At 36.3% G+C, this 26,350-nt stretch overlaps 1 protein-coding gene across 1 annotated transcript in view; it reads left to right on the forward strand.

Annotated features, from left to right (window-relative positions):
* The window catches only part of LOC132938312 (uncharacterized), a 77,527-nt gene extending 51,794 nt beyond the window's left edge, over positions 1-25,733 (forward strand). The window contains exons 3-7 of the mRNA XM_061005080.1: positions 16,050-16,328; positions 17,246-17,590; positions 18,221-18,668; positions 22,749-22,928; positions 23,710-25,733. Of these exons, the coding sequence (XP_060861063.1) occupies positions 16,077-16,328; positions 17,246-17,590; positions 18,221-18,668; positions 22,749-22,928; positions 23,710-23,828 (1,344 nt within the window). The 5' untranslated portion in view covers positions 16,050-16,076 and the 3' untranslated portion in view covers positions 23,829-25,733. The remainder of the gene's footprint in view (positions 1-16,049; positions 16,329-17,245; positions 17,591-18,220; positions 18,669-22,748; positions 22,929-23,709) is intronic.
* The last annotated feature ends 617 nt before the right edge of the window (positions 25,734-26,350 follow it).

Here is a 26,350-nt window from a genome sequence, read left to right on the forward strand (position 1 = left end):
AATAATCGAACTTATTCGTATACGTACGGGACAATAATATTATTATTACCACACAATATAATAATTGTCTGTACATAGTATATTAAACGCGCGCGGCCAGACTCGGATAGTCGACCGCCTTGGAATGACGATGACGTGTGTCTAATTAGACGATTTCCCGTGTACCCTCCCCCCTGATTTATCAGAAATATAATATTGTTTAATGGCATTAGCCCTTGTACCACGCCGCGTCGCAGTGAGTGCTGAGTATATTATAGAAATATGCTGACAAGAAATATTCATAAAATATGGACTAATAACGCAATTATAATATTGAGTGGGTGTTGCAGGGATAAAATGCCACGGTACTCTGCGCAGGGGTGTTGGACTTCATAAAAGTAGATTAATTCCGTCACAGTGGAGCGATATCATATAGGTATTATATTACTACTGCAGCACACCCACTACTATATTGGTGCCTGACTGATATCCGATCGGAATTAAATTCATAATATTATTAGCACACGTATACTCAATTCACAGGCGGCGGGTCGGCGTATCGAAATCATAGGTCACTATATATCCAATCACGCGCGTGCGTTATAATAATATATTTGAGCTTGACTCGTCGCCACTGTAGGGGGGCATACACCGCGGGCGAAAGTTCGCTATGTACAGTCGACCGGATTTCGGCGGTATATATACGGGTATACGGTTGTCGGGACGGCGGCGGACAAACCGCCATGTATATAGGACGTGTCTTATAATATTTTCTTTATACGCACATACACCGGGATCGCGGTCACGCCATCGGTCTTAATTAATAAACCCCATCGGCAGTCCACCCGATACCATTGTCGTCGTCATCGGCGGTCCGATAGCAGCTGCGGATGCCGCGGGTCCGCGTGTGTGTCTGGGAAATCGGCACCGCACAAAAGCTCCATCACACCGACCATCGACGATACGGCCGGGGCGCTTTACGTGTCGTAATAAGACATTATTGTGCTCGGTTTTTTTTTTCTTCTTGTAATTATTACGCGTCGGGCGAGGAAATCGGTCGAGGAAAAAAAATCGAAAATATTAAGAAAAAAAAAAAAAAAACAAAGACAATAAGATGGGTTCGTTAACCCGGAAGGGGGTCGTTTTTATCGTACGCCGATGTATGACATACGGCCGTTAATGTACATGGTTTTTTTTTTTTTTCATTTCTTCATTATATATTATATTATTATTATCGTCGAGCGCGCGCGCGCACATAATAATGTGATATTATATAATATATGTATATACGTTTTATTGTGTACATACACGTATATAATATAATATATTATTATGTGCATAGACGATGATTTTTTTTTTTTTTTAATTCCATTCTTTTTACGCGTACCCCATCGTAGGCGTGGGGGAGGGTTATTGCGGGGGAGCTGGGGTCGGCATTGTTGTCGGCATCACATAGGTGCGCGCGCGTGTGAGTGTGTGTCAAGTGAAACGGCATATGTATAATATAGTGAGTGACCGCGTGGGCGGCTTTATACCTATATACTGCCTATATATATTATACGCACTGCAATACGTATATAAATAATATAGACGTGTGCGCACCTTATAATATACTTATTACACATTATTATATTATGCTCGTTCAGGTACCCGCAGTGTGTTCAGGGACAAAAGAGTCGTGTAATGCCACGTCAGACATATATATTTATACTTGCGGCAAGTCTGCGCCTATACAGCTGTGTACCTTACATATAGGAGGTATCTAGCTATATTATAACGCAGCGCTGTCCGGCCGCGATAACGTCGTCGTCGCGAAAAAGGTCTGCTCGTTAGGACCGCGTTATATAATATGATGTCACAGAAACTCCCCTGCTGCAGTGACATCGTCAGCTGATCTGTCTCGCTGCAGCTGTGTATCATACTCAAGTCTAAAATAAACCCACTCGTGTAATATATTTTATTATTTGGATTATACGTCGATTTTCAAATAGCCATGCGCGAAGCCGTCTGGTTAATTTGTTCGTGTTTCGAATCGATCGTCGCATGTTTCGGATAAAATATCTTATATTATTATTATCTACCGCCAGGGTTCGGAACTTCAAACGCACGTCTATAGACATATATTACGATCATACAAATAACTGAATAAGCACTTTACGAAGCACTTAAAAACTTCACAATAAGCACTAAAATAGGCAAAAAAAATTGATATTAAAACACGCACTAATCATACATATATCTATCTACTCGCAGTATACCTTACCTACACGGTGAATGATATTTTTTCACGGATAAAATTCAGACATTAGATTGTTTGAATAACGTGTACACTGTTGTACACACTCGACGTGCGTGATCTCGGACTGAAACTTTTTAGGTAGGTATACATAACATGATCGATAAAAATTAGCACGCTGTTTACTCAGAGCATACAACAGTGTTGAACAGTAGTACCGACATAATTATGAATCCACGACGTGAACACGCACGATATACGTATACATTGTGCACTTGTAGAATATATTAGTTTGAGATAATATTATTATTATTATTATAATATACTTATTGGTTCTAAATTCTAATGTATTGTATTCTGACTTGTCTCACGCAAAATTATTACCAATACACATCACATATCGTGTACTCGCCTATATATTATTATGACAATGCGTGTTTGTATCTATTGCAAGTATGATTATGTCGTAAGATAACTCCGATTTTAATATACTTTCGAAATTATACTATTAAAATGTCAATTGATTAAAATTAACTTTTACAGTTTTAATAACACTGTTCTCGATACTCGAAAGACGAACATCACAAATGATTTGTTGTGCTTACGATATAATATTTGGTGTGTCCGGTCTGGGGCGGCAGCTGTGATGAATCACGTTGTGAATAAAATCGGAACTAACATAATATTAAAATTGGATTTAATCATAATGTTAATATAACCTATCCATACATTACTATAGTCTATATTATAGGTATACGACCCAAAGGCATGGGTCACGGTCGAGGTCTGAGGATGACCATTATATTTGAGCTCTTTTTTCTTTTTCTTTAGAAATTAATGACAGCGACGACCTTCGGCTTTCGATATAGGGTCTTTTGAAATAAATCATATTGTAATGGAAAAATGTTGACAAAAATGACGAGTATCCGATGTCGTTCTATCATATTCCTATATATACCTATATGGTTATACACTTATACTTCTATATAGCCTATAGGGTGAAGTTATGACTTGTTATGAGATTGTAAATAATAACGCGCCGGCGTCGTATATATTATTATGCTGTTACGTGGCTATACGTAAGCTTCTGTACACATACATAACATGGTATAATATGGTAAAGTGATGGTCTTACACAGACGCGACCGGTGTGTATATGTAGGTACGACTCGTGTTACTTATTAATTTACGTTTAGATATTATTTATATTCTATGAAAATCGTATTAATTATAAATTATGGGACATTATATCACATTAGAAAAAATGTCCATCCATTAATCTTGGAACACTATTATTTATTAATGTAATAAGAATGATAAAAATAATATCCGAGACAATTTTGATTTATAAGTGCCCGCAGTTGTATATAGGCACTACATTATGTATGTGTGTATGTATGTAAAGATATGTATATATTATACACTTGCCGCAATCAAACAGAGCCGCGTGAGGGAATAGCATGCTGCAGTGTGTTGATTTGTCAAATTTCATAAGGATTTTCAATCATATAAAATTAAAATTAAAAATAATATACAAAGCCAATAGATGCCGTTCGTATTTTCACACACACAATATGTCATATAAAATACGATATCAGATCGAATCAATTAAAAACAATGATTTTTCCGCGCATTATAAAAATCCGTCGAATCCCTCCGCGCACTGTATGATTAGCGATTATTTAATGAGTACTGTTATTTCCATTACATATTTACAATATGATGCGTATTGTGTAAATGGGTAATTTATGGCTGGTGTTTTGACGATTTAAATAAAAAAAAAAAAAATCATTATTCGTAAATATTATAACACACGCGTACCTACACATTATATATTTCTACTTAGTATATTTTATACGTATAACCCATAGGTATATAGATATCGACACGAGACATCGCGTTCTATCCACCGATTGACCTTCTAAAGCGCAGACGCACAATAAAAACGTATACACGCATAATACAGGTGGTACATATTATTATATACCTATACATATATACACCGGGTATAATAATATAATATATAAATAATGCCGGAGCGGTATTGTCGTACGCATATAAGTATATATAAGTACGTATATATATATATATATATATACTATACTACACTATACATACTGCAGGCTGCAGCGCTGTGTTCGTATTATACATGTATGCATTATATTATATTATGTGTGCACTATAGCGAGTGCGGCTGCGACGTGAATGCCTAATACATAATACAACAATATTTATATAAAAGCCGCGCATTCGAACCAACTGTATACACCCGATGAATATTCCGGATAGCGACGACGACGACGACGACGTGAACTTGGGCTGTGATGGCCGTCGTTATTATTATTATTATTTTTTTTTTCGTCTCTTCCATATACGCGCGAGCGTTCGAAGGAAGAGGCGTCGTATACCATCACTATTATTTTATCGTAAAATATTTTGTACGAAAATAGTAATAGACTAATACACTGCAGAGACCGCTGCAGATGTACCAGCTACATCGCGTATCGTAATATATTATTAGATATTTACCATAGGATGTTCCTTCCGAATGTGTGCGTTTTGAGTTATTCATGGTAATTTAAGCGACGTCCGCCACGGGAAGAGAAAGACAAAAACAACAATAAAATACATGTTATGAGGAAGAAACGACGCCGTCTGTCCCGGGACAACACACTGGGAGAACGATAATATCTCTTTTCGCCAGAGGAGACGCTGCAGCCGGGATCCGTGGCACATAGTGTGATTTTCGGTATGCGTACACAAACCTACGTGATAATATATACGTCATATCATGTACACATATTTTTTGTAATAATAATCCTCGAACCGCCTCCGCCACCGCCTCATATACATAATAATATAATATATCGTCGTGCATGCGCACGTCGCACATCGCCGAGTGGTCACGAGCACAATACAACAATAATATTCTTTTTCCACCCTCTCGGATCGCCGCGCATCGTCCGTATTCTTGTACTCGGATGAAAATTGTGTACGCGCTGCACATTATGATCCCGGCCTATCCGCATCGCGATGTCCATCATAACGTTGTAACCGTCCATCAATCACCCCCCCCCCCCCCCCCGTATTACGGTGATTTATATTCCGTTTTCTCGTGTGTATATTATTATGTGGAGAGATTATGAGATATAATATGATACGATGTATACCGCGTGACGCGTTTCCTTCCGCGGTGTATACTCGACATTATAATAACATGCCTTTATGATGTGACCGTACCTATCTATAATATGTATTATATATACACCTCGTGACGAATATTGTTATCGTACACGGCGTGTATATAACCTGGGTGTAGGTAGTGTTAGGACCTAACATACGCATGTTAAAATACAATATATTACACAGGGCCTAAACTGTCAGAAATAACCGACAAAATATGTACATTCGGCCAACTATAGAATATAAATTTGTACCTTCTTACTGGTTAATATTACATATATTTTTCAATATGTACTTACAGTCATAATTGATTAACAGTTATTATCATAATAATTCAATTTAAAGAAAAATTAATAATATAATAAAAGTTATATTACACAATTAGTTAATTAACTCTGTCGGCCCTTTCTGTTATATACCTTGTATATATTACAATATACGATATCCACATTTGGGCCCAGGGGCTTAGGCGTTTGTTACTAATTACTATCAAGCGTGAAGTTCATTTCAACTTGACGAGTTGCCCGTTTTGAATTGAAAAACTCTTATATTTTGATTTAATAGTATATTATAGTTAGGCTGTTAATTAAATTACCGCGCGGCCGCCGAATACACCTGATGAATTTGTCTCCCAAAAGTTTTATTATAAATTTTTTTTTTTTTATTTGTCGTTATAAACTAAGCCTATGAGTTATTTTAAACGCAATCAACTATTCGCAAACTTAACTCGTATCTTAACTTATTTAAAATTGATTTGACGAAAAATCAAAATAATAAATCGTGCAGCCTTGCCTAGTATTTGTGCACTCTATACTCATACTAGTACTTATACCTAATATCAAGAACACGGACGTCGCAGCCTCAATATGTATGGTAGTGGTGGTCATCGTTCACGGTCGTCTCGGCAATAATAATAATAATTATTATTATTATCATCATAATCATACGGGAGTATACCTATATATGCTCGCCCGTCCATATAGCGTAATGATGAATAATTGTAATTACGATTTTTCTCGTCGCTAATTATTATTATTGTCGCCAAAAATTCGGACGGTGCGTCGACCTTTCCGGTTTCCTATTCAAACATAATATATACGTGACGCGTAGTAGGTACATATTATTATGAACATGACGTATAGATGTATATCATATTATTTTTATCTCGTTAATAATGATACAATGCATCATAGATACCTATTACCTACCTACCCGATTACGTCACACGTCAGTCGAACGGTCACTGAAATGATACAATTTCGTCTAATTTTGCATTATGCACGATAATGATATACATATATATATATTATATACCTCGGAGGTTATGATAATAAATATAATAACATATCGACGCATAGACACTCGGACGTATAGTTACGCAAAACGGGGTACTTAATACGCGCTTGTGCGGAGAAAATATCCGCGTACGTGCGTAATATTCATTTAAAAATTATAATACTATTTGCTGTGCAGGTATAAAAAATATGGCACGAGGTCGCTGCCGAATGGTATTAATATTATTATAATATATCATATCGATGTATGAGTCGCCGCCATAGGGGTGACACAATCGGTCGCCCAGACACGGTCGTGTCAGCGAAACGAAAATTATGTCACGTGACGGCTGAGGCTATCAATAGTGGCTTTTCTATGTACGAGTGGGTGCCGGGTGGGTACGTCATGATATAGCTGCGGCCGATATCAAAATGTTCGTCTCTCCTCCCTCTAAGTTTCCTTTCCTGTTTCAATATGACCATCTTCATACTTATAGTCACGCGCAAACAAATCGCTAACACCCACCCGCTGATGACGTCATAACATCATAATGTCATTTTCGACAGCAAATAGTTGGTATGTGGACTTATGGCATTTATCAGCTGCAGCGATGCCAATATCGTCATAGGTATACAGACGTGACGATTTCTTGAAAATCGATTAAAAAAATTATGCCTGCTGAATAAAACGACTGAATACCATCCGAAAACTCGGTCGCTGCAGACCGAAATCAAAATATTCAAATCCAAAACGATAGTTTTGGTTCTGCACAACTATTGTGAAACATTTAAATATAATGAACAGGAGGTAACAATATAAATTATAATAATATACAGAGGTACGCACGATTCTGAGAATGGTAATTATAATATTATTGTAAGAATAATGCAGGTATACCATAAATAATAACAATAACAATTTTAAGATTGTGTTTCCGATTAGGTATAGGTAACAAGACCATTTGATTTTTTAGCACTGCAATAGAATATATTTTGCAGTAATCGATTTCATTGGGCTTTCGTTATGTATTGTTTTTCGATTTCACACCACGAAATCGGTAATTTTCATTCAATTAGCAAAAAAAAAAAAAACAGGGTCAGCTTGCAAATACGTTTGATAGATATATTATACAAGTAAAACTGTTGTATCGTGTACACTTTCTTTAATAAAAAACAAAACACGAGTACATGACACATAATATCATTGTATCGGTTTTCGCGAACTAGGTACCTACCTATTGAGTTCCTGCTTCTCTCTTCATAATATCATCTAGTTGATCGATTATTTCCATAGGTAATGTAAGTTCGTCGAGATCCGCACGTAATTTAATTTACATGTTGTCTAAGTATCTAAACAAAATCTAAACATTAATTTTAAATACATTTGGATACAATAACACTTATCTTAATACTTTGAAATGTACTTAATACTTTACAAACCGTAGTATAATTTTATAAGAATATCGTAAATAATGTCTAAGTTGCTGGGCTTTAAGGATTAAGTGTTAAATTGTTCTTGTATAAAACATACGAAAATACAAGATACAATATAGACAAAAATTTTAATCAGCATGTCCGTCACACTACACTGTAATGGTTGAGGAGGATCTTCAACGGAATACTATAGACTCTATAGTATAGAGTATACAATACACCTATATTTATTTACAAAGCTGTTCAAATTCAAATTCTTAGCAAGTTGTACATATACGTAGGTGCATAAAGGTACATTAAACACTCATTTGCACAAAATATAACATGATTTTAAATGATATAGTGGCTTACCTATTTGAGGGGGGGGGGAGGGAGAGATAACGTGTGGAACCACCAACCCACATCGCCTTGTGAGTTGAGCCTTGGTTATATAATACAGGTAATGTATTTATAATTATGTATCTATTACAAATAATAACACATTAATTTGGTCTAACCATCATTAAATAAAAAATTAAAAAATAAATATTACTGATGGAAAAATTAAAAAGGTTGATTTATGTGTGGCATTGCAGAGGAGAGTCCACAGTACTATCATATAATAATCGTATTTAAAAAAAATAACCATCCCCGCCCCTCTTGTCGTGAATCCATAGACCTAAAAAAGATATGTCTATGCGTGAATCAGACACGCCACTGTTATATCGATATATTTTTATTATACGTGTCTTAAACATACGGTTAGATTCCGAATCGGTAAACTAATATAATAATTATTACCGCTTTGAACATATTATTATTATTACACTATAGGTACCTTTATCTGTTCAGACGTATTCAAATATTATTTTAAACACACTATATATGTTGTGACACGGTGTTCGACCATAAAGAAACCGTTCCTGAAATTATTTACCTAATACCTTCCCTTGGTTTTTTTTAAACATATATATATACACCGAATTATTACAAGTTAATACACGTGTAGTCGGGTGTAGAACATATTATTAGAACATGTATCTAAAAAATATATTATATTTCACAAAACCCGATTATATATACTACCTAGCAAAAGTATACATATACTTCACGAATAATAATAATATATATTATATAATTATAGGGATGACGTGTGATTGTAATTATTTACGACAAAACGTTACTATTTACTGCAGATTGTAGTAATATAACTTCTAAGAAACCCTATACTTTATGATATTATTGGTACGTTAAATTCGATCCTCCAATCAGCCCGTATTTTTAATTCGCCAAGATTTTTTTTCACTCTCGTGCGAATCCTTCGCGAAACGAAAATAAAATATTCATTCTCGTGCAATCGTACGTATAGTAATATTTATTGACGCCATTGAAAGTCAAAACGCCGTAGCCTGTTCTGAACTCTCAGTCATTCGAAACGTTAAATGCATTACCTATATCGAAAACATCATTTAAAATGAATCATCGACATATGCCCGACGAACCAACCGCAGACCGTGAAGCTAGACGCGGTAATAGTATAATAGTAACAATATTAATAGGTAATTGTGTTTACATTTTTTTGACAGGAAAATATTATTATTGCCGCGTTTCAAATTCAAATTGTTCCTATTCACTATTATTGCAGGAGTCCCACGCCTCGGAGACAACGCAATTAAAACGCGCGTGTAATATTTACTATTTTATTTTCTAATAATATGGTGTGTAAAATAATTTCATTATATTATTTATTATCGCGAGTACATCGGACATTCACACCGCCACATCAATAATAAATTAATAATAATACGATAATATTTCAATGATCGAATACAATTAGGTACATCATTTAACAGCCTTGTTTAACCTTATGATAGCACGTCGTATAGGAGGTACTATATTATAATATTATGTATGTATGTATGTATGTGGCGCGACTACGTAGCGTGTTTAACGGTTCGGTGTATTAATATTTATGGGAAATTGAATTTCATTCTCATGTCCGGAACGATAAATCATTCTGGAATATTTAATAAAATTGTTGGAAAAAATGCGTGCCAGAAATATCAGTATAATATTACTCACATTTCCCGGCGGCCTTGGATTCGTCCGAAAAGTGAAAAGAGAAGAAAGAGAGAAACGGGAAAGAACATTCGTTGGGAGAAGGCGAAACCACTAGATAAGTAACAGATGAGGAGCATACATGTATTTCCATTAAGCGCACGTGGACTACAGACTCCCACGCGGGCGCACGTGCGCGCGATGTATTTTAAATAAAAATGTGGATTTCCCACTGTCCATTTCAACAATTTTTTTTCTCATTCTTGGTCTGTTCGCAGAACGAATTCTTTTCCCATGTAATAGCTCTTCGCTGAGCTGACTTAAATTCAATATGGGTTTATATGGTCATATGGGTATAATAATATACAATCGTAGTTACGACCGGTTAACCCATCGTGACGCGACGTGTCGATGCCGCTGCAACTACAGTTTACCCACTCGCGAATATCGACGTCGTATAATATACTATATATATAGGGTGTGGTTCACCGAGTGTGCTCACTCCAATTTTGTCCTTCAATTATTATGCGTTTATTTGAATTCTGATTTAAAGTAATCTTGGGAAAAAAATACCTACTGGCTACTATATACTTTCAAATAATTGGATTTTTTTTTGGAAAATATTGATGTGTCTAAATCGAAATCCTAATGAGAATTGTCCCACTTGTTACTTATTAAAAATAATAATAAAATAGTAGAGTTATGGCAATTGTACTTATATACGTACCGTCTTATTAGTGTAAAGAAACATGTTGTTGACGACGATATATTATAATATAGTATGCTAATATTATGTATCATCCACAATAACTCGAGTCTCTAAAAATTATTATAAGGTTTTATGAGAGCGTTATACCTGCATTTGGTTGTCTCCGTCTTACTAATGCAGAAACGCATAACATATTATGGTGATATTATCACTTTTTGAATTCATTTTACTTAATCTAGTAAGTTTTAAAACTATCAAAACTTGCTTCAAAATTCAAATATACAAAAAAACCTTTTGATTTTCTAGGTTCCCTAGATAATATTCATACCCTTAAATTTGACAACTGGTCAATTCACTGTATTAAAAATAATCAAGTAAAACGAATCCTTCTTGACGTAAAATTGGCCATGTTATGCGTTAATAAGACGGATAGTTAGACTTACCACGTATGCGGGATAACGTCCTCTTAATATGTTATTAATTATTATTCACTTTGACACCTGTTTTCGAATAGCTATTATAGATGTTTACGTTTACATAACACGTCGTTATTATTTCAATAACATTAAAAATACAAAAAATAAAATAAAAAATAGATTCGAATGAAGGACATTCGTGTTAATTAATACGAAATAACTATTTACTATAGGCGTAAACACACGATAGTATACGTGAACGCATTTAAAAATTGAAAATATGCAATAATATATTATTGTAGTAATACGATATACCTAACGATTTAACTGCTCGGTCTACGAGTAACCTATAAGAACAGTGCTATTATATTGTAGACAACGATTGTACCCGCAACTATATCGTCAACATATTATTATGATGGAATTATCTAACGTCCGTCGTAACCATCACAAAACAATTTTACCGAAATCAATTTTTAACGGCCGTTTCTCGCACACTTTGCGTGATCGCGTTTACCGAATCTGCAGCCATGTATTTGCACTAATAGAGGGTGACCCCACGTGATCTCCCGTTTCCCCGTGTTGAGCCAAGTTCACGGGTACGTCATCTGTCTTGTCGCGTGTCACCGCCTTGTGCATCGTATTCGTATCGGCTGTCGTGTGATCGTTCGCTAGCCACGATCTACAGCCATCAATTTCCGGTCAGGCCGAGCTCAAGTGGTCGACACCACTGCACGAGACGGGCGGCGAACCCACCCAGCTTTAGTGAAACGGACGAACGCAAAAACACGGTAGTCCATACTATACTATACGGGTCTATATCATGCCACTGTCCGGATCGCATAACATGTTCTCGGGTAGCAAACTCGCACAGATATTAAAATAATAATAACACTCAACATTATAATGCATAATACAGCGACGCGTTCGTGTGTGGCTGACTGCAGGTCGCGTGCTACAGTTATTATCATCGGTCGAAATCAAATATACGAACGATTCCTTCGCCTATAATATCGCGTGTATCGCATTCATATTATAATTATAACCATAATGCCCAATACGCATTACACACATTATAATATATCATAATATCATAAGAAAGGCGAGTCGCAAGTAGGCACCTGCACACACTCACGGTTAGGTTATTAGGTACAATCCACGCGCGCGAAGGTATACCTATGTTTTATTATTGCAACAATTCGCGACGATATCATTACCATAGGTACCTATATATGTTATAATAATACGAGTATATAGATTATTGCGCGGGATTATACAACGATGTTATAATGTTCAGCTATTTCACTGTTTATAACATAATAATATATAGCGACGATTGTGTTATTACGCCATTGCCCCGTTTGCAGGTTCGCCGTCCGGGGGGGGGGGGGGGGGGGGGGTCGTTCGCGTATCGAATGTTAATAATAATCGTAATAAAAAGTCGTCGATAATATTATACGGTATTGCACTGTTGCGATAATATTTTATACTTACACGTATTATTTATTTTAAGGCTCTAAGAACGAAAGCAGTTGCGCACTTGTATGGAGCGTATAAAATATACAGGGTGATTCATAAAGCGTAAAACACTCATTATCTCAAAAAGTACTAATTTTTTTGAAAATATTTTTTTACATAGTTTCAAGTTGTTAAAAAAATACTATGTTTTTATTAAAAAATTATATTTTTAAATATTTTTTATCTATATAATTTTTTTAAGTTTTTTACTTTTTTGAATGACAGCATAGAGTTTTAAATTCATATTCCAATGCAGAATATTTTTCTAAGTATTTTGATTCATAAAAATCAAATTTAGGGCAAGACGTAGTCTATGAGGTATTAAAGTTTAGATGGGCGGAGTGGAGTGGTATGGGGTTACCCGCAAATGTGTGTCCACTGCTTGTCTAAACCTTAAATACTTATAACTCATAAACTACTCGTCCTAAATTCGATATTTATTTATTAAAATACTTGGAGAAATATTCTGCTTTGGAAAATTAAATTAAAACTCTATGCTGTCATTCAAAAAAATAAAAAACTTAAAGAATTATAAGGGTAAAAAATGTTTAAAAATATAATTGTTTCTTAACAACTTGAATGAAACTATGTAAAAAAATATTTTCAAAAACATTAATACTTTTTGAGATAATGAGTGTCTTACGCTTAATAAATCGGTATTCTCCGAGTTGCGGTCGCAATAGACGAATTGCGGTCTTAATAATATTGAAGGTAAAATTAACGTCTTAATTGCGGTTAGTATGCGGTTATCGATTATCCGATGAGCTCTTATCCAATTTTCGATAATATGTGATGTTGCCAAAATTTTGTAATTTATTATTTTTACGTATTATTACACCAATTATTATGATACGAGACGCGAGCTTTATCGACATATTCAAAAATCAATTGCTCGAGAGCATAAATCAGAAATTTATTAAAAATAAAATACAACAGTATTTGAAAAAAACAAATTGACTCGCTGACATTTGTGAAATGTGTATCATACAAATATTGAAATATGAACCGGTTTAATATTATAAATGTATTAATTTTATTCGTTGAATGTGTGTTTTGTATTTTAAAATGTGACTATATTATAATTGAATGTGTAAGTGTAACTATAAACTAACTATAAATTTGTATTTTGACCGTTTCATTTTTGTATTTAGCATAATAATATGTAACTGTGTCAATATTTAAAACATAATAATTATTAATCATATTTTTTTACCGCAACTAGGATTTTTACCTATTTTGAAATTTAACCTGTTTTGATCCCGACCGCAACTCGGATTTTTTTTTTACCTGTTTTAATCTCGACCGCAACTCGGTATCAACCAATAAATCACCCTGTATATGCGCTCGAAGACCAAGAAAATATACACAAATTATCATTATCTATTATATTTTATTCTCGGATAGGCGTGTTTTGCATTGAAATCCGTTTACAACGCCTACAATAAACACCTATGATGTGTTATAAAATAAAACGGTCTTCGAATACTATAAACTATGCGGGGTTGGTCGTGAATTCGTATGATACGACCATATAAGATTGAGATCTAAAATCGACGCATTAATTTAAAACCACCGAGGTTTTTAAATATTTTATTTGCATACTATTGCTGTACCTGCCTAGATATTAAAAACTGTGTTTGTCATCAAATGCTGAAATACATATTTTATAGTGTTGATGTATGATTAAAAATAACGCGCAAATTCAACGATATTCGATCCATATAATATATAGTTTATATACGATGATATACATTCTATACGACTTCCGTGGACTTGTGATATCGTACTTACATAATTATATCACTGCAATGACAGTGCGGCAACTCGCGGACGATGAAACGTTATGGGCGGAAAACCAAAAACCAAATTGTTACCTTATCGTTATAATGATATTAGAATATGATGTGTGCAGTGTGCGTGTGTATGTGCGGGGGTGTGGAATACTGGGGACATATACTATTCACGTGGAAAATATTAAAACTAAAGTAGAACAGTATTATAGTACCTATCTATATGTACAGGACAATGTGACATATTCCTAGTAACATATTATTAAACATTATTACGATTATATTATTTTACAATTTCACCTCAGAGTTAAAAAATACAGAGTTTTCCTGTTTTGAAATGTTCCGGGCGTTCAATTGCGTATTGCCTTTGTATATTATGAACATCGAAATGATGACATTTACCAACACATTTATAGTGTTTCATTTTTCGATCAAGGGGGATTTTACGATTCACAATTCTTTGAAAATATGTCCTGGGTATTTGTTTCGGTTCATCAACCGCGAGTCTGGTGCGCGGGGTGTACACCACCCTGCGGGGTATTATAGGTGCATGAGCGGTATATGGCAATAATATTATATTACATAGTATTGTAGTAATACACGAGAGACGATCACCGAAGACAGATGATAAAAAACACTCGCACGTATAATTATATAATATATATATAGGTAGGTACATATTATTATCATCTGTTGGAAATGAGTCTGCAGCTCGGTCATTAAATAATCCATTAAACGTCCATTATCGACGTACAATATAATTTATTTATAATAATGTATTAATGTAATATGTATAACAATCCGACCGATCGCGCCCCCTAACGGGGCTTATATCTGTGTATAATATTATATGTACATATTTATACCGACGAGTTACCCGCAATACGTACATAAACCTATGCAGGCTATAGGCGACACAGACGTTAACATAAATAAATTACTCTGTTCATGCGCATCCGTCAATATAATATAATCTGTTTTTCATTAGAGTATGATAATCTATAAAAACAACACGTCTCTGAAAGAATGTTGCGCACTCGGCTGCAGCTGCGGAGAACTTATAATAAAAAAAACAAAAAACAACACTATAGGTATTATTATAATGACGCGAGGAAATACGATTACGCTGTATAGTCTGTAGGATTACCGTAAACCTATACCTAGTACCTGGGTACCTACCGCCCGAGTTTGATCACAATTTTCGCAATATTATGACGTATGGCCGGGTCGTGTCGGGTATGATCCGTATGGAAATAATAATATTATAAAGTATGTTGGACACGCGTTTCAGATCTACGATATGGGTCGGCGTGGGTTGTCTCCGCGAATGATTTTTTTCCAACAAAGTTTTTGAATTTTGTTTTTAATGTGTATTATTAACATTTAAGTACCAGCCACCTCATAATTACACCCGTTTGCTGTATGGTGTTAATAAAACGATTCCCAAACATTAAAGCCGAACGCTGTCAACAGGTGCGACGATGACCGGGCAGCGATGACATGGAGGCGGCAGCCAGCGTGGTACAGATGACTGGAGGCGGCGGACGGGTGGGGATGAACACGGACATGTTCCTGTTGCCGTCCCACGGCCCGTTCACGTCGCCGCCGGGTGTGATCATCACGACGGGATCACCGAACACGGGTGTCCACCAGTACGCCGCGGCCACGCTCACCTTGTTGCGGCGCGACGCCTGGGTGCTGCCGGTGCTCATACTGTCGGTGCTCACCATGACGCTGATAATGACTTTCGAGGTGACTATGATATGTTCGGTATTTCCTATAATAATATAACATCGCACAATACGCGCAGTCCTGGAGTTAGGTAAGTTAGGTATGCATACCGCGGTCGGAGAAATGCATGGTGGTTGGACATGTCGGAGAGGCTGTGAAATCTTGAGTAAAAAATGTCTCACGACTATATGGAAGCTAATATAAAATGGCGGTCACCTCCAATCCGGTGGCTGTTCGAAAGTGAGAGTTCGGTGCTACGAAATAAACCATCCAATATAATTTATTTATAATAACTTACACGCAAAATAGACATTTTGATCTTACATAATAAAAGTTTAGAGAAACAACAAAATTGTTGAATTCAACTTATAATTTAAAATTTAATACTAAACTGTATAACTATACAATATGATATAGAACGACAAAGAACATTTCTTAATTTTTTTTTACGTATATTGTATACTACTGATTATATAAGTTTTTGTTTAAGCATTTCAGTATTGTAAGACATTAAATTTGAACGAGGAAAAATGTCATAAGAAAATATTATGTTATCAAAACTTTTTTATCGGGTCTCTCAATACTTCGTTTTTACTTGTTACCAACGCATAATATTATAATATATTATATTTTTAAATAAATTAATATTTTAGAAACTTTCCACGTCGCCATTAAGTTGTCTTTAACACCTGTCAATATACATATACTCGAACTCAGTGCTTGAACTTTAAGTCGCAAAGTCATGCGAGAGCGTGGAAGGTATTATAGATTAAAAAAAAGAAAATATATGTTTCGGACCAAGTTCAATAATATTTTATTAGAAGTTCACTCCAATAATATTGTTGTTGTTGTTGTTCTATGCCGGGACAAGACATTATTCGGTATACAACATGAAGAATATGCGCTAAAGTGACACGTCGGCCGTTGTATTTCTGCAGGTGTTCGTGCTGTGCAAGACGAGAAAGACGGAGCCCAGCCGGAGACATCTATTCCTAGGACAGGCTTTGCTGGGCGGGCTGTTCGTGTGCGCGGCAGTCAGCGGGCTCATGTGCACACAGCCAACTGTGCTGACGTGCGCGACCGTCCGGCTGTGCACCGGGCTCGGGTACTCGATGGTGTTCGGCACGTTGCTAGTCAAGTGCGTGTTCCTCATCAGCCTCAACGGCGGCGTCTACTTGCCCGCACCGTACCAGGCGCTATTGCTGTTCTTCACCGTGGCCATACAGCTGGCCATCGGCGTCCAATGGCTCATCTACACACCTCCGCAACTCCTATCGTCCCAGGTAAGTCGATATATCGTTAATTGTTATGACGTATGTTATCATGGGTCAAAGTGTGGGTATGGTTCAGGGGGGCTCGGACTCCCTACTTCTGACGACGGTTAAAAAGCGTCCCCTTCGACATAACATTAGGATAAACATTGTTCAGGGTTAAAAGTGGGATGAGTATATGCGCTTACACAACACTGTTTATATATACGTTGCATAATATACATTAGACATACAGTTATATATGGCGAACGCTTAAAACTATATGGATACATTAGCCCCTAGAATTGTCCCCCACTTTAAGCCCTGTATGTTGTTATATTGTTATTGCCAGTAATACACTAATCATCGTAAATTCGTAACAATCATTCCGAGAATGGGCAAGTTTAAATAGTACATCCACCCTTGACGGCCAACAGGCGTTAATTCAAATAAATAAATAAACTAAATTATATAAGTATAAGAACGTCTGAAAAGCAGTAGCTTCCAAACTGCATAAAAAAATTACTGAAAAATATATGTATTAAATGTTGACAAAAAACTTAAAGTCGTTTTGCAATACAATATATTGTATTATACGTTTATACGATCGTAGTAATGCTATGCAAATATAAAAAAAAAATCGAAATTGTGTGGTTGTTGCAGTGGACGAGCAGCCTGGACAACAGCTGTGACACCAAGTACCAGCACATGCTCGGCTCGCTGGTGTACGCGGCCGGCCTGCTGTTGGCCGTCACCGTGTTGGCCATCAAGTCACGGCACATACGGGACAACTACCGCGAGGCGATGTACATCGGGCTGGCCGTCGGCTGCACGGCGCCGCTGTGCGTCGGCTGGGCCGTGGCCGGGCTGTGGGCCACGCAGCCTGGCGACCAGGACGGATGTCTGGCGCTGGGCCTGGGCGCCACGGCCGCGCTAGTGCTACTCGTCATGTTCATGCCCAAGGGCCGACAGCTGGCCGCCATGGGCCGGGACGGCCTGTACGACGAGGACAAGCTCAGCACGCTCAGCAGGCCCGCGTCCCCGTCCTTCTTCCACTTCAAACCGTTCATGACGCCAATGAAGCACACGTCGACGATCAACACGTTCGGAGGTAAGCCGCCGCGGGGCTCATAATAACGTTATAATATTCTGTGTCATAATAATTTATAAGCACCCACGCACCGTGTTCCGAGCTAAGTGCTGATGAAGTCCCCAGTCCCCACTGGTGGCCGATAACAAGGTCGTGGGGCGTGGAGCCCTTAACAAATTATATCCTTGATCAATGATGACGTGAACGTACTTACTTAACTTTGGTGTACCTTCACAGTTTATACAAAGCCTATAACTCAACTTCGTTAGTATAGGTACCTCTATAATGAATTATGTCAATACGTGTTGGTTTATACTTCTATACCCGTCCCCCCACAATATTTTTAATCGTATTATATTTACTCCTAGACTCTCATCATACAGATTTACGGTTTCAAAGTCCCGCTATAAAATATGTACGTACAGGACCGGCTCAAGCAAAAACAGTGAACTAGGCAAAATCAAATTTTGCCGCCCCTAACAATATAATATTATCAATATTTTGAAAATGCCGCCCTCTTACTAAGGTACTGCTTAAGTGCCGCCCTAGGCGTGGGCCTATGTCGCCTAATTTACGTAGGTAATATTGCAGTGCATTCGTAAATCTAAAAGCCGCGGGTATGATGCAACAATTCCGAAGATTTTTCGGCGATCTGAGCACGTTTTCGGTGGACCATTTGTTTTCTTATAAACTCCCATCCGCGTCCACACCGTCGACGTCAGTGACTATATATATACGTTTGTTTAGCCGCACCTGCAGCTGCATTATGACACATGCACTACACGTATATGATGCAGTCGAATTTTCACCCGCAGACGATACGTCTTTTTTTCATCTAATCTATTTTTAACGATTCCGTATGTACCGCTTTTGTACATATCATTATATATACCAACACGTGTAATGTATACCGCATTCCGCCGGGTCTAACGTAGTTTATTATATGTACACAGTAGTAATAATAATATACGAAATGAAAACACTTGGGTACAGCGAAAGAAAAAAAAAACCGTAAACGCGGTACATATTTCAACGACACGACAATATAATAATCGTGGACAGGTTAAAACTCACCGCGAACGCTCTGTATGTGCGTAAATCGCCCATCCTCGCGTTGTACCTTTTGCAGATATAATAATATAATACGATCGCGAAGTCGTACACTACGCGTTAGAGTGTTATGAGTGCACGCGAGGTTTCGCGAACCCCATCCCTAAAATTCCGCCATGATATACACTTAAACCGAGACACAAAAACCGTGTGTCGGAAATAAAATCAGCGATATTGTTCATCGGCTAACGGTAATGCGCCGTTTTCGCACATCTGCGCATTAGGCATATTACAATAGGAATGGAAACGCGTTTATCGTATGCATATTATGGTGCACATGGTCAGTGGCGAGCGGAATGTTAACGTCATTTTACAACGCGGGTATATTTACTATGGACGAAGGTGTTTCGGTATTAACCACAATCATATATCGCGGGCAAAAGTGTAATACGCGCTGCACAGCGCATCAGTGGCGGCGTGAACTATTTTATTTTATGAGGCAAGTATAAATGCTCGACCACCACCACCTAAATTTTTTCACACACACCCGTGGGGGCTTTGCCCCCACACCCCCAATTCACAATTCTACAACAGTAATATACTTTGTCATGTTAATATCAGAAATATAATAAAATTACTTACAATAAATCTTTATTTAAACAATAAATTATCCCTCAATAAATCTGATGTTGCTGCAAAAGTATCAATGGCCAAATTATGATCTATGTTTATATCTCTTTCACAGTTTAAAATCATCAAACTTTCTAATCGGTCTTCGCTTGTAGTTGATCTCAAATTTACATATAACAATACTTAATATAACTTTAAAGTTAAAAGTAACAAAACCGTCAATTCGTCATTACTTCAATATTACGTTACGTGTTACCACAATATCACCAATATCCCGCGTTATTGTACACTATACAACATGTACTATTACTATTACTAGGTAATAGTGTATTTCCAGTAAACGTAAGGTTAGTATAATTAAGTAATACTACTAATACTAACAGTATATTAGTTGACCATATTCCATATGTGGTTTTTAACATCCGTTCCCGGGGGTACCAAGGGGGTACCACCACCTAATTGGTCGTGAGGCAATTGCCTCATGAAACACTCTATCACGCCGCCACTGCATCGCATAATATAGGTACCTTCGGCTTTGGTGTCATGGTGACAATTAATATTCGCGTCAAATGCGAGTAGGCAGGTCGCCGGGAACTCGGAAAAAGGGGGCCCACCAAAAGCGTCGATATCACTGCGTGCAGGGCGCCGCCGGAAATTCGGGTCTGCTGCGCTTTGCGAATATTACCATTATTATTTATTTGTGTGACGCGCGGTGTCTCGCTGTCTCGGCGTTTCGTTCTGGAATCATTTTCTCGCATATCATTATTATTATTATTACCCCCCGGGGGTCGGTATATTTATTGGAGCGAACCCTCGTTATAACGCGCGTGCATGCGTCGAGTCCGCGACTTGTCACTCGATAAACGTCGTCGTCGACAAACGTGACGGATATTATTTTTATTACGTAAACCGCACCACCGGTCGTTATTACAATACTCACGACCCATAATTATTTATAACACGACAGCGCATGCACCCACTGCAGGGTGCCGGCCTCCGCGTATTTCGGGGTTCACGCTTTTTTCGTGCGACCTTTCGGTCTCGGTTAAGTCGGTTCAGCGTTTGTTTTTATTTTTTTTTTGTCATAAATCATAATATTTTATGTCTACTCGACATTCCCTCTTTAATAACCTAGCGCGATTCAACAGTTAAGTCGTCCCGAGCTAGAATGGGTTTTTGTAGGAATATCGAGTTGCAATCATAACAATATAATCGTCACGTGTATGATCTGTATGACTGTATATAGACAGACCAATTGGCGCACATTTGTGATCTATATACCTATCAAATAACGTAGGTAGGTATATAATATGACGAAATTCGGCTGCCAAGATACTAATGTCGTCATATACATTACAGTACAAAGTTATTATATAGGTTCAATTATGGTGTCTATTGCGGCACTATATGGGCTATAACAATCTATATCTATGATTTCCCATTAGATTTGAACGTTTTTGATGAAATGAAAACACATTTATAATATTAATAATAATTGTAAGTAGTACCTAATCGATCACACGTCGTGAGCGGTAGGTGTCACCTACTCACACAATATAATATTATTTAGCATATTATAGGCGTATACCATTACACTGTTAACATTTACCGATAAGCCTGTATAAACATACTACAATAATAATGTAATATGGCCAGCACGTGCCGTTATAAATATCAATACCATACCTAATATAATATAAACACTATACATATTATATGGTGTGTTACATGTTCCCGCCGCTGGTCGTGTGTGAATCGCTACGTCAACTCGTACAAGTGTAATGTGGGTACGACCTTTCGATGGTTCTATGAAATATTACAATTATTGTATAAATTAATATAATATGAAGGCTGCATGCCGTTGAGACATGGTTCTTTTCGCGTTTTGTCATACTTCTGTGTGCTTCGCGCACGATTTCCATCCAGAGCGCAGACCAAACGCACAAATATTATTGTATATTATGCCAGATAAAATGTTTGGAATATGAAACGGGATAAAAGACGAAAAGTGAAAATATACTGGGTACTCCTGAAAACGATTTCTCCGTGACGAAAAAAAAAAAATAAAAATACATCTTGCCTGATATCAAAACAATTAGCATATCACGAAAACGAATAATATAGTATATACGTGAAAACCGTACGCGTTGTATAATAATTATAATATTATAAGCACATTCGTAATTATAGTAATATTACAAGCACATTCGTAATTATAATAATATTATAAGCACATTCGTAATATTATAATATATAATAATAATAATGTGAGCCCGGGGCGTGCAGACGTGCAGTAGACGTGGGAACGGCGGTGGCAATTTAAATTTCATCAACTATCTCGTCTTCTATACGTATTAATATTATAATAATAACAACATTATTATACATTTTTTTATCTGTACCGTTTCGTTTGTTTTACAGACCGAGTGGCGCTCGTAGCCCCGCCGACGTACGCTCACCACTATTACCCGTACTGTTATTATCCTCACCACGGACTCGGCGCCGGTGGTGGTGGAGGCGGTGGTGGAGGATTGATGGGTGGCGGAGGTGGTCACCACGGAGGTCACATGCAGCAGCCCGTTTACTCGAGATGTCCACCCGGTATATTCTACAATAATATCTCTATACGATTATAACTACCTGTTCTAATCATACATATTATAACCTATACGTGTCGTCGCAGTAGCGCGCAACTGGTGGTTTGGGAGAGGGGCTTACCCCCCCCCCCCCCCTGACTACGATTTAGCTCCCCCCCCCTTATTGATTTATTTGGATATAAGCTGCTCCCTTAGGGGTTATTTTAAGCTAATAGTTTTATCCACCGGCTCGTAGAACTCTGAGGTCTGTAACTTTTTTTACTCAATTCCAAATCAAATTTTAGAGCTCCGACTGTCGATCTAAGCGTTTTTGCTCTACATATTATCATCTGTAGTGTTTTCACAGCTCTGCAACTCCGGGAATCCAAATCCGGATTTGCGGGATTACCCGGATTGACCACAAATGTATTCCCACCACGTGCTTAGGTTCATTATTGTTTTTCGTATAATAAGGCGTAAGCGTCGATACTCTACATTAATGTGCAGTAGTAAACATAGGCGCAATTTGGACAACTGATTTGGGGGGGAGGGGGGGGCTAAATTTATAAGATCAACACAGACCCGCTTAATTTTTTTTAATAGGTGGATTTAAAAATAAATATATTTAAAAATTTAGGGGGGCTTAAATAAAACTAGACCCCCCCCTCCCCCCAAATTGCGCCTATGCGCCGTAAACATGCGATCCAGAAAAATACGATTTCCAGCCCAGCGTAGCGCGTATTATATTTTACAACTTTACACGCGCCCCATCTGAACAAAACTGATCGTATTCTTTTCGCTTTCAGATATGTGCAATTTCTCGGGAATGGACAATAGCATTTACACCACGATGGAGCCGACCATGTCCAACAACCCCAACGTGTTTTTTCACCGTTCCGGTATCCACCCCGGAATGATGTACTGATTATTGTTTAAGTGAATACTATAATATTATATTATATTTGACTATATGTTTTTTCTCTCCCGATTTTATACACTTTTTTTTTTTTTTTTATTATTATTGTTTATAAAATATTTAAATATTAGTATTTTTATACATACATATATATATATATTTATAGTATTGCGCGCAAACGAATATTAAACTATACATTATACATACAATATATAGCGCCCTACGTATAGTCCTACACACGAAATACTGAACGTGTAACGGTAATACCTATGCCTGTAATGTAATAATAATGTTATATTATGATATCCATTCGACTAATATTCGCCACTCAGAAGAACGCATCGATCGGTTATAGGACGGGGACGCGTGTCGCGCTTCCCTCGCGACAATAATCAACGCGGTCGTCCGCGATGGCCGAACAAGACGTTTTATACCTTCTCCTCCCACCATATGCCCATAGGCCCCACGGCATAGGGTGATACGCCTATATTGTTTTGCCCCTCGATTTTTACATATTATCGCCTTTTATCACTGCTCCGATCGGGCCGCAGCAAACGATTATAACGTAACGCGAGAGAAATCTCCGACGAATTCCTTAAGAAAATACCACACACGGCATAATAGTGCCCACACGGAAGTGTATACCGTTCACATACCGGCTATGTACCTAAACATATTATTATTATTATTATTATTATTGTACTATTACGGCGGCGCTATAGATCGTCGCTGTTCCGACGAGATTCGATGCCATTTTCAATCGCGACGATGATATTCGTTCGAGATAAAATACATGTTTTTTTTTTTTATATATATTCTATTTTTTAGATTTAATAACTATGCTTGTATATTAGGTATAGTATATATATATTAGATATAATATATTAACATATAAATATATGATACTAGACATATTCATGTATAATGTATTCAATTTAGTATATAATATTATTATACTATGTAAGGTATTATCTATAAACGCTATATATATTATATACTTGTTACGCGACAGCAACACATATATAGGTACTTAATATTATAATATGCATATTGTTGATATTATTATTATTATTATTATTATTTTGTGTGTAGATCATTATAATATTATATAATAATATACATAATATATTAAAAAAAATACCATCGGATAGATTCGGATTATAATATAGATGTATAGTAGATAATATTATATTCTCAACATGTATATAATATGTAGAACCAATTTAGCTTTCTTATGTTTCGATTTTTTTGATTTTTTGTTGATTATGAAAATAAAAATTATTTTTAAGACCAACTTCAGTGCCAAAAGATGCGCTTCCATACAAACGCGTCATTTAATATTATTATAGTTTGAGCTATTTTATTTTTTATCAGGCAAAATGTATATATGTTTTTTGAAACTACTTATAATATAACATAATTGTAATACAATTGTGTTAATTCGTTCAATATATAAACAATTTATTTTCATAATCATGTACAATGGATTAGTAAAAATCCTACAGTCCTCGAATAAAGATATTGATTGTTATTTTTATTTTTCACATTGATCCAGTTATATTAAATTACTATTGTATCTTATAATTGTGTAGTAATAATTTGGTAACGATTACCATTAAGATTGCGTACAAAATTTAGAGTTGCTAAAATGTAAGAAATTATTGCTTAAAACGATATTAAGCATTACTTAGACGTACGATTTAATAACTTGTACATTTAACTTTTTTACTTCTGTATACTCTTAAGTGTATTATTATAATATTAAGTATTGTATGAATAATTTATTGCTCATTTAAGGTATAAGAACACTAAATTCCTTAGAAATAAGATATTTTTGTATTTTTTATGGTAATAACTCAATATGCAATAAACAGTACAATGCCTAAAGAACCGTGACTATACAATTAATCCGTTTTTTTCATAATATACTAGGTATGTAAAATTTGTTTGGGAACTTAAAATGTTTTCCCGTTGGCCCGATATAACATTTCACTTCACCCAGACAGTTCGCCATTAGGTAATGAAACAATACCAAACAGGACGCATCATATACACGAATTCTGATAAAACTGGTAACCATATTTTAGCATATCACAAACTATACATTTTCGGGTGTTAACATTAGAAAATAGAATTATGGTTAAGTACCTTTCTGCCAGCTAGCTACTATAACTACTAACAACGCATACAGTATTATTTTGGATGAGGATAATATTTTTTCAAAAAGATGTGGTGAAAATAAAATTAAAACACAAAAGTTCGTTACAACTTAATTTATGTATTTACTATAGGTATATTTTATATTACCAATATTATTTTTATAGGAAATCCCGTAATTTGTTCACAAATTATAATATCAATAGTAACTTATATGATAAATTTTATTTTGTTATCCAGTCTCGTTTTGTATTAATGGTATTGTTATTAAAATGTTGTTTTCGAACAATTCTTCTTTGAATTTATCTTGTAATAAATAATTATAAAAATTAAAAAATACTTGTACCAAAACTAGTAAGTATTAGGTATTCACA

The sequence above is a fragment of the Metopolophium dirhodum genome, chromosome 2 (genome assembly GCF_019925205.1).
Source record: "Metopolophium dirhodum isolate CAU chromosome 2, ASM1992520v1, whole genome shotgun sequence".
NCBI lineage: Eukaryota > Metazoa > Arthropoda > Insecta > Hemiptera > Aphididae > Metopolophium > Metopolophium dirhodum.